General features: G+C 45.2%; 1 protein-coding gene across 3 annotated transcripts in view; it reads right to left on the reverse strand.

Moving 5' to 3' along the window:
* MOB1B (MOB kinase activator 1B) overlaps positions 1 to 4251 on the reverse strand; it is an 85564-nt gene extending 81313 nt beyond the window's left edge. The window contains exons 1-2 of one of the 3 annotated variants that reach the window (XM_034958682.3): positions 3953 to 4165; positions 1119 to 1246 (exon numbers count right to left, since the gene is read on the reverse strand). In XM_034958682.3, the coding sequence (XP_034814573.1) occupies positions 1119 to 1225 (107 nt within the window). In that variant the 5' untranslated portion in view covers positions 1226 to 1246; positions 3953 to 4165. Of the gene's footprint in view, positions 1 to 1118; positions 1247 to 3952 lie in introns of all 3 variants that reach the window. The other 2 variants (XM_008961141.4, XM_008961140.4) reach the window with 2 other exon arrangements.
* Positions 4252 to 11234: the final 6983 nt, after the last annotated feature.

The following is an 11234-nucleotide window of genomic DNA, read 5'->3' on the forward strand; positions in this document are numbered from 1 at the left end:
TTGATGTTCAGTATTTACGGACACTTACCAGAACATAAGCCCCACCAATGCAGGGATTTTTTTCTCTCTTGTCACAAATGGTGCCCAACATCTACATCAGTGCCAGGCACAGTGATTTTTTTTCTTTTTTTGAGACGGTCTCACTCTGTCGTCCAGGCTGGAGTGCAGTGGCACAATCTTGGCCCACTGCAACCTCTGTCTCCCGGATTCAAGTGATTCTCCTACTCAGTCTCCCATGTAACTGGGATTATAGGCATCTGCCACCACGCCCGGCTAATTTTTTTTATTTTTAGTAGACATGGGGTTTCATTTCTTGATCAGGCTGGTCTCAAACTCCTGACCTCAAGTGATCCACCCACCTCGGCCTCCCAAAGTGCTGGGATTACAGGCCTGAGCCATTACGCCCCGCGACCGGCCTTTTTTTTTTTAAGACAGAGTCTCACTCTCTATCAGCCAGGCTGGAGTGCAGTGGCATGATTACATCTCACCACAGCCTTGAAGTCTTTAATTTCCTCAGGCTCAGATGACCCTTCCACCTCAGCCCCCAGAGTAGCTGGGACTACAGGCTCACACCACCACACCTGGCTAATTTTTGTATTTTTGGGGGTAGAAAGAGAGTTTCGCCATGTTGTCCAGGTTGGTGTGGAACTCTGGGGTCAAGTGATCCACTCACCTCAGCCTCCCAAAGTGTTGGAATTACAAGCAGGAGCCACTGTGCCCGGCCCACAGTGCATCTTTTAAAAATCAGTAGTAATTCTTTCCTTCTATCTTAGAGCCCTCAAGAGTCATGAGTCACCACCTTTGCAGCCCCATCTTGCATTGCCCTTATTTCCTCTGCTCCATCCACTGATCGTAGGCTTCCCAGTAAGCTTCCAAGAATGGGAGGAAAATATTTGTATTTAACTCCTAAGCTGTAACGCTTTCCTTCTCTGCTCATCTGTTGGTACAGAAATAGTATTCAGATAGCCAGGTGTAATGGCTCACACCTGTAACCTCAGCATCTTGGAAGGCAAAGATGAGTGGATTGTTTGAGCCCAGGAGACCAGCCTGGGCAACATGGCAAAACCCTGACTCTACCGAAAAAAAAAAAAAAATTAGCTAGGCATAGTGGAGCATACCTGTAGTACCAGCTACTTGTAGCGGGGAGGGGGTTTGAGATGAAAGGATCACCTGAGCCTGGGAAGTCAAAGCTACAGTTAGCTGTGGTCATGCCACTGCACTCCATCCTGGTCAACAGAGTGAGATCCTGTCTCCAAAAAAAAAAAAAAGAAACAGTATTCAGACAGTTATACCAAATAACAAATAGAAGAAATAACCAAAGCTTTGTTCTTTCACTTCCAATAATAATCATTTCCATGTGGTGTTCACTTTGGATTTTTAATTGACGGTAGACAAAGACCAAAACTGAAAATGTTGAATTAACTTTTCTGATTGTCAAGCACATGGGCTAAATATGTTGAGAATATATCAACTGCTAGATAGATATAACCTAACTGAAAAATTGTGCCCCAAATAGTGCAAATGCTCTAAAGTTCTATATACATTAGTTACAGCAAGATTTCTTTTGTAGTTACTAACCTTCAGGAGAAACAAACTAATCCACCACAAATCTGAATCTATTAAATACTGAGCCATGTAAAAATAGGACTCTACTGTATTTGTATTCAAAAAATAGCATCAGAAACTTCTCCATCCCCTAGTTTCAGCCAAATATGGCTCTTCCCTGCTTTAACCTTTTTTTTTTTTTTTTTGAGACAGAGTCTCACTCTGTCACCCAGGCTGGAGTGCAGTGGCGCGATCTCGTCTCACTTCAACCTCTACCACCCGGGTTCAAGTGATACTCCCGTCTCAGCCTCCCAAGTAGCTGGGACTACAGGTGCGTGCCACCTTGCCCAGCTAATTTTTGTACTTTTAGTAGAGACGGGGTCTCACCATATTGGCCAGGCTGATCTCGAACTCCTGACCTGGTGATCTGCCTGTCTTGGCCTCCCAAAGTGCTGGGATTACAGGCATGAGCCACCGCGACCGGCCTTGCTTTAACCAATTTAGCTTACTAGACACAAGCCCATCAGCAGTAGTCATGGATATCATCTACAGTGCTATTTTGAATACAGCTTCTAAATTCTTGAAAACAATCAAACATTAGCAATGTAAAATTAAGCTCAAGATGAGAAGCTTCAAGTTGAGATACCTGAATATGGTGATTAGAACTAAAACAAGAAACTGCCCAGGCACGGTGGGCTCACGTCTGTAATCCCAGCACTTTGGGAGATCAAGGCAGGCAGATCACTTGAAATCAGGAGTTCGAGACCAGCCTGGCCAACATGGTGAAACCCCCATCTCTATTAAAAATACAAAAATTAGCCAGGCGTGGTGGCGCGGGCCTGTAGTCCCAGCTACTCAGGAGGCTGAGGCAGGAGAATCGCTTGAACCCGGGAGGCAGAGGTTGCAGTGAGCCGAGATCACGCCACTACACACTCCAGCCTGGTAACAGAGCGGAGACTCCGTCTCAAAAAAAAAAAAAAAAAAGAAGAAGAACTAAAATAAGAAACAAGGACTTTTTTATAAAATCACCCAGTCCTGTCATCTAGCCCTATGCCAATCCGACAAACTCAGAATCAACTTCTAGGAGGAGCCTAAGAAATCCCTTTCCGTTTAAAGGTTTTAGGCAAGTTGACACAAGCCAGGTCCCCTATGCATATTGGAAATATCAAGTCTGCCCCTAGGTCAGCCTTGTTCAGTTTTGCTTAAACACCCTAAAAAAAAAAATTCTAGATGTGAGCATGTGAAAATAAGAGTGAATTAAATTCTCAGTATTCAGACGTCAATGTAATGACTAAAAATTATTAGGCAAGGAAAGAAGAGAAATCTTAAGAAAATATCCTTTAAATGCTAATTTCTCCACAACAGTAAAACAGTATATGGGTGAGTTTCAACTTCTAAGTTTTTTATTAGTTTTCTAAACACAGACTAAACATGGAATGAGTGCATCACAACGAAGCCTTCAAAGGAGTTATTCCTCATGGTGTAACCCCTGTTTTCAGAGGACCTGAGGCTTATCTACTGCCTCCATATCCACATCTGGCCATCCCATCCTTCTGCCCTTCCCTCTCCACGTTCCCCTCCACTCGTCTGGAACAAACGATAAGTAAGTGAAATAATGACCAGCACTAAACATGACGCCAAAGTTGGCATTTACAAATGATTTTCAAAACAACTCCCCAGTGGACCTAATCAACCTAGGCAGGGCACACTATCCAAAACCTATTTGCTGGTTGTCTAAAAAGATAAAACTCGTCCTCTTCAGGGAAGTCCTCTGGGAGGAAGGGCGCCTCTAGGAAGCAAGGGGGCGGCTCCAGACCCCTTTCTCGGGGACCCCAGTCTGTGTCCAAGGGATCCCGACCCGCAAGTAGCTTTGTTTCAGGGTTACATCTACAGAACTTGTCATCCCAACTTCCCAGCCCTAAGAGGAGAGAGGAAGTTAAAAGGGTCCTGGGATGACAGGGGAAAGTACGACAGTCTTATCTTCTGTGCTTGGGACCCAGAAAAGAGCAATGGGCAGCCGCGACGGAGCCATTCAACCGAGCACCGCTTGGATACGGATTGTGCAGGCGAGTGGGAGATACCCACGAGAAGCGCGCAAACAAGCCCGGGAATGCGAGCGAAGGCAGAGACGGGGGTGATGAAGGAATCCAGGCGCTGGCCCCGGGGTGTGCCGGGGGGGAAGAACCTCCTCAGGGCTGCAGGAGCCCACGAGTACTCGAAGCCCTATGGGGAGGCGGCGGTTAGGTAGTCCGAGCGCTCCGCGCAGTCCCGGGGCCCCGCTTGGTGGTGACGCCGGGCCCCGGGAGCGCTGGGCCAGGAGGGTCGGGACGAGGGCGGGCGACGGGCGGCGGGCGGGGGCCCAGGTCCACCCGAACAAAGCCGGCGCGTGCGGGGCCTGGCTACTCACAACAAGAAGCTCATGTTGGCCGCGGGGCAGGCTGCAGGCTCGGCGGTCGCGAGGCCTCGGAGCGGCGTGGGCCAGGAAAGAAGAGGAAAGGCGAATGGAACAGGAGACAGGGAGGCGGAGGAGGAGGTGCCGAGAGCCGGCTGCTCGGTGGCCGCAACTAGTTCGGCTCAGCTAGTTCCAATGGCAGGCGGAGGGGGCGGAAGTGGGTAGCGCTGGTCTTGAATCACTCCAGGGGAGGGGAAGGAAAGGGAGGCGGGGCAGGCTCTCCGCGAGCCCCTCCCCAGCTCCCCGCCGCCCCCACCTCACGAGCTCTCGCGATAACGGTGCAAGCCCACCCCGCCCCTCCGGCTGCGGCATGGGGTCTCTCACCTTCTGGTCTCCTCTGCTGCTAGGGAAGACGCCCAGCGTGTGCGCCGCGGCTGCCCGGCCCCCCTGTCCACCCGGTTAGGAGTCATGGCAGAGCTCTCGGAGCCGCTCAGCTGGGCTCCAGAGGTCAGGGAGGAAGTGGGCTTCAGCTCGGGGATGTCAAGGTCCCGCAGTGAGGGGTGGAATTACCACCGGAGTTAGGCCCACAGTGAGTGTCCGGCCAAGGGCGGTGAAAGGTAATGGCATCTCTCAGTTCACCACGGAACCCAGCATGATAGGGTGGTCATCGGTGTAACCACTTAGGGGGCCAAAGCTTGTAAGCATTCTAATGCACAGAACATCCTAGAAGCTAGAAGCTATTCAGACCCACTTACAAAGGGACTTTTATTCTCACAGGGTTATGGGGCCAGGGCAAGCCTTTATATTCTGTTTAAGAATCCTTCACATACCTTGAATATGTCACCACAGCATTACCAATTTAGGAGGGAAATACGGGTATCGAAGAGATGTCCGTCTTCTTTACTCACAACACCCATCAAATCTACAAGTTTTCAAAGAGAATCTGAGCAAAACAAATCATGTGCAGATATTAGCTCACCTTTGGCTTATCCCAAAGGGCAGAATACACTTTGAAGTAGGTGCAGATATGAAATGTATTATACTGCATATATGCACTATTATTTGGCACGTTGGTAAAGTGGTAAAAAAAAAAAAAGTTTTAGGCCAGGCGCAGTGGCTCATGCCTGTAATCCCAGCACTCTGGGAGGCCGAGGTGGGTGGATCACCTGAGGTCAGGAGTTCAAGACCAGCCAAAGTTCAAGACCATGGCCAAACCCCGTCTCTACTAAAAATACAAAAATTAGCCGGGCATGGTGGCACACACTTGTAATCCCAGCTACTCGGGAGGCTGAGGCAGGAGAATTGCTCCAACCCAGGAAGCAGAGGTTGCAGTGAGCCAAGATCATGCCACTACACTCCAGCCTGGGTGACAGAGTTAGACTCCGTCTCAAAAAAAATTTTTTTTTAATAGAAGAAAATACTAGAATCTTGCACTATCTCAGGAACAGCAGAGGTTACTGGAATGAGAAAACTTACAGACTCAAAAGATTACCAGATCAGGATAAATAGCTAATGCATGCAGAGCTTAATACCTAGGTGATAGGTTGATAGGTTCAGCAAACCACCATGGCACACACGTTTACCTATGAAACAAACCTGCACGTCCTGCACGTGTATCCTGGAACTTTAAATTAAATTAAAAATTTTTTAAAAGATTCCCCAAAAAGAAGAAAGAGGAGGATTTATCTTAATGAAAATAATAGATTTATGGTATAAAACCCTGTGCTCCAAATATTGATATGGTACTGACTTACAGTATAATTCTTTTTTTTTTTTTTTTTTTTTTTGAGACGGAGTCTCACTCTGTCGCCCAGGCTGGAGTCCAGTGGCGCAATCTCAGCTCACTGCAACTTCTGCCTCCTGGGTTCAAACAATTCTCCTGCCTCAGCCTCCTGAGTAGCTGGGATTACAGGCCTGTGCCGCCACACCTGGCTAATTTTTGAATTTTTAGTAGAGACGGGGTTTTACTATGTTGGCCAGGCTGGTCTCAAACTCCTGACCTCGTGATCTGCCCACCTTGGCCTCCCAATATGCTGGAATTACAGGCGTGAGCCACCACGCCCAGCCCTGTATGATTCTTGTAAGGGTCTTCTGAAAGTAAGACTTGCATTACCAGATTACTGATTATCTTTGGAAAGAGTGAGTTGACCTGTCATAGCCTCAGTTTTAGCCCATTTAAAATGAGAGCCTTGTATCATTACATGATCTCTAAAATATCTTCCAGTTCTAAAGTTCTCTCCTGCCAGGGGCATCCTTCAAATGACTGGCACACATTTCCAAACTGCTCCCTGATTTGGCTTAGGTAGCCTTAGTTTTGGTCTGACATAATTTAGATGTATCCTGTGACACTGAATAAGGGAAAACTGGCAGAGGAAAGAATCTGCAAAAATACCTTCTGAGTATTTCTTTATCATACCACTAGGAGAGTTGCCTGGAATTAACATCCAATAAAACGTAAATATACTGGTCCTAAATGTGAGGGAGGTGTCAGGTTAATAATATACAATATGATTCCAGGTTAGACTTTAAATCAAATGATGTCTGTCATATAAAATTATTCAGCATATCAAAAACATTGGGAATTTCAGAATCAAAGAGAGTTTATATTCAAATAGATATTTATAATTATCATCTCTTCTGACCAAAATCTAATAACCTTTTGTTTATGAAGCAAGATTATTAAAATTTTTGTTCTATCCAACTTTTCAAAGAATTGAAATTATACTGTAACATGTACAGAATAGAACAGAACATGAGTGGGCATATGCTCTTTAAATATTCATTTGAATAAAGACACATGCACATGTTTGTTTATTGCAGCACTATTTACAGTAGCGAAGACTTGGAACCAACCCAAATGCCCATCAACGAGAGACTGGATAAAGAAAATGTGGCACATATACACCATGGAATACTATGCAACCATAAAAAAGAATTAGTTCATGTCCTTTGCAGGGACATGGATGAAGCTGGAAACCATAATTCTTAGCAAACTAACACAGGAACAGAAAGCAAACACCGCATGTTCTCACTCACAAGTGGGAGTTGAACAATGAGAACACATGGACGCAGGGAGAGGAACATCACACACCAGGGCCTGTCGGGGGGTGGGGGGCAAGGGGAAGGAAAGCATTGGGACAAACATCTAATGCATGTGGGGCTTAAAACCTAGATGACAGGTTGATACGTGCAGCAAACCACCATGGGGGTTGATAGGTACAGCAAACCACCATGGCACATGTATACCTGTGTAACAAACCTGCACTTTCTGCACATGTATCCCAGAACTTAAAGTAAAATTTAAAAAAAAAAGAGGGAAATATGTGTGTGTGTGTATGTATATGTATATATATTCATTTGAGGCCTAATGCCATGGCTCACACCTGTAATCCCAGCACTTTGGGAGGCCGAGATCGGAGGATTACTTGAAAGCAGGAGTTTGAGACCAGCCTAGTCAACATAGTAAAACCCCCCATCTCTATGAAAAAATTTAAAAAAAAAAGAATAAATATATTCTAAGTGTATTTTGGCATGCTACACAATCGCACTTAACAAAGCTAGCAATTCAACCTGACCCTTATCAGTGCTCCTTAGATTTTAATTCTATTTCTTGCTTCATTAAAGCCACTGTACAATTTCAAGTGCTTCTCAAGGACAGATTAATTTGAATAATAGAAAAGAATGGGCCAGGCGTGGTGGCACACACTTGTAATCCCAGCACTTTAGGAGGCAGAGGCGGGCGGATCTCTTGAGGTCAGGAGTTGGAGACCAGCCTGGCCAACATGGTAAAACCCCATCTCTACTAAAAATACAAAAGTAGCCAGGCATGGTGGCACGCCCTGTAATCCCAACTATTCAGGAGTTTGAGGCACAAGAATCTCTTGAACCTGGGAGGCAGAGGTTGCAGTGAGCCAAGGTCATGCCAATGCACTCCAGCCTGGGTGACAGAGTGAGACCCTGTCTCAAAAAAAAAAAGAAAGAAAGAAAAGAAAAAGAAAAAGAATGGAGGACCCGGGCACAGTGGCTCATGCCTGTAATCCCAGCACTTTGGGAGGCTGAGGCAGGCAGATCACCTGAGGTCAGGAGTTTGAGACCAGCCTAGCCAACATGGCAAAACCCCATATCTACTAAAAATACAAAAATTAGCCCTGCGTGGTGGTGGGTGCCTGTAATCCCAGCTACTCGGGAGGCTGATTCGGGAGAATCACTTGATCCTGGGAGACGGAGGAAGAAGTGAGCCAAGATTGCGCCACTGCACTCCAGCCTGGGCAACAGAGCGAGACTCAGTCTCCAAAAAAAACAAACAAAACAAAAAAAGAAAAAAGAAAGGAATGGAGACATGAAAGACTGATGAAGCTTGATGTCTTTCAGTGCATTTATTTATTGCTAAAACCCACAAAGCATCAAAACACAGAGGCTACTGGGCGCAGTGGCTCACGCCTGTAATCTCAGCACTTTGGGAGGCCAAGGTGGGCGGATCACCTGAGGTCGGGAGTTCAAGATGAGCCTGACCAACATGGAGAAACGCCGTCTCTACTAAAAATACAAAAAAATCAGCCAGGTGTGGTGGTGCATGCCTGTAATCCCAGCTACTCAGGACGCTGAGGCAGGAGAATCGCTTGAACCCAGGAGGCGGAGGTTGTGGTGAGCCGAGATCGTGTCATTGCACTCCAGCCCGGGCAACAAGAGTGAAACTCCCGTCTCAAACAAACAAACAAAAACAACAACAAAAAAACAAACACAGAGCTTATTATTTAATGTTTAAAATGGAAGAAGGAATGTTTTATTGACCACAAACCTAACCCAGTACCCTCCCCTTCAAGCTCGTTACTCTTTTGAATATGAGGTTTATGCAATAGGATAGCTAGATTTTGGGTTATAATCATTTATCTACTCAACAAGAATTCATTGAGTGTCTACTATGGGCCTCTGAGAGTTAAAAAAAAAAAAAAAAAAAAAGGCCCTAGTGTTTACCATCTGAATCCTATAGGTCATTGGGAAATACAAGTAATCAAATAAAAGCAAAATTAGAAAATGTGTAAGTGTCATGAAAGAAAGGGCCATGTTGTATATGAAGTCTTTTTTATTTTTTCAAGCAGAGTCTCACTCACTCTGTCACCCAGGCTGGAGTGCAGTGGCACGATCTTGGCTCACTGCAAACTCCACCTCCAAGTTCAAGCAATTCTCCTGCCTCAGCCTCCCGAGTAGCTGGGATTACAGGTATGCATGACCACACCTGGTTAATTTTTGTATTTTTTAGTAGAGACGGAGTTTCACCATGTTGCCCAGGCTGGTCTTGAACTCCTGACCTCAAGTGATCTGCCTGCCTCAGCCTCCCAAAGTGTTGGGATTACAGGTGTTAGCCACTGCGCCTGGCCTGTATATGAGTATATATTAAAGGGATCTTACCTATTTTGGTGGTCAGAGAATTGGATCTTGTCTATTCAGAAGTGAGTAGCATGTATATACTCCTTGTATTGTATTTAAATTCTGATTACATTTATAAACAGCATAATTTGATAAAACAACTTTCCTAATCATCATGCCAACTCCCTTTTAGTGTTTGGAAGCACCACAACATAAAAATTGATGTTTGTTTTCAAAAAGCCAGTCTTTCAAAACTTTTTAGAAAGTACTACTTTGTGTATAATTTTGAGGATCTTAGTCCATAGGACAAAAATTATGAAAGATTCATTGGCCAGGTACAGTGGCTCACGCATCCCAGCATTTTAGGAGGCCAAGGCAGGAGGATCTTATGAGCAGCCTGGGCAACATAGGGCAACCCTATCTCCACAAGAAAAAAAAATTGCTGGGCATGCACCTGTAGTCCCAACTACTTGAGAAGCCAAGGCAGAAGGAGTGCCTGAGTTCAGAAGTTCCAGGTGGCAGTGAGCCACGATCCAGTCACTGCACTACAGCCTGGATGACAGGGTGAGAACCTGTCTCAAAATAAAATAAAAAGTTTCTTGCATGGGCCTTGTACTTGCTCAATAAATGTTGAATTGAATTTCTTGGTACATCAAGTTTACCATTGCCCGCAATTAATTGTTTTTCCCAGTAAATTCAAACCACATAGCAGTAAGCTGCCATGGGGAGAAGGAGGGAAGGTCCTTTTCAAGCCTATTCAAAACAGCTTATCCCAAATTGATAGGACATTACCAAGGTTGGAAAGTCTAAAATTAACTCCGCCAGCTGTGTTTTGGTTTGCTTCAGATAGCACATGGGCTCAGGGGGCTCAATTTGCTAGGCTTGTTTGTTGCTCCAATCTGCTGTGCTCTGAAAAAGTTTGTCTGCCTGGAGTGCACGTTGTGCACAAGACATGGTAACTAGGCAGCTTGAAAGTATATTGGAACTAAACAAATAAGTCTCTCCTTGAATCTCAGAAAAGCCTAGCAACAATGTAGGGGGATGGAGGAGTTATTGCTGAGTAGGTCATATGAATGGTTTAACATTTAACCTTGCTGAAGTTTCCCAGAGAGCAGGCTGCTGATGTGCTGACAGAGATAAAAGATGACGATGTAGTTTCAAAGAGTCTGTGTTTTTAGCCCACCCATCTCCACGAGGTCCTTTAGCATGAAGGACCATATATAGACATAGAGAGTATCCCAACTGGGTGCAACTTAAAAATATCCTAAGTATCAGCAGCTGTTACTTTCACCCACACAAATTCACAGTTGGCTTAATTAAATAGTGCCTGTTCTCAAGAGCTGCAGCCCTTTGGTTAGTACCCTAGGTACTTATGCTGCTTCCCTCTACTTCATTTCCTTCCTCAAAATAACAAAAAGCAGAATGGATGAATGAAAGGAATCAATTATTAGCAGTTCAGGGTTTGCTTCTATGTAAATAATAGAATGTAGAAGTCAGATCTTCGAATAGGGTTTTGACTCCCTGCCACTGGAATCCAAGGACAACCACTGGAATCCAAGGACCCTATGCAGTCCCTACTCTTGGACATTTGTTCTCTTGTGCCCATGGCCATTACCACGCCCTCTTCTTGGCATCTCTCTCATGTTTTCCAGAGTTGTCATAGTCACAACCATAGCAACCTGAGCAGGCCACAATCCTCTTATAGCTGGAGACATGAGATACTACGTTATACAACATAATTCCCCTGTCCTACACCAACAGGAGTTTGGTTCCCAATAGTCAAACCATTGATTTTTCCTCAGGATAAGTATTCCAGCCCTTCCCAAACGTTACTATTTTTGAGGTTTCTATGGCATCAAAGTAACCAGAAAGCATCCACAGAGTGGAAAACCAAGGTAATCAATCCCACCTTGAAATTTGACCAAGTATT

The sequence above is a fragment of the Pan paniscus genome, chromosome 3 (assembly GCF_029289425.2).
Source record: "Pan paniscus chromosome 3, NHGRI_mPanPan1-v2.0_pri, whole genome shotgun sequence".
NCBI classification, from domain to species: domain Eukaryota; kingdom Metazoa; phylum Chordata; class Mammalia; order Primates; family Hominidae; genus Pan; species Pan paniscus.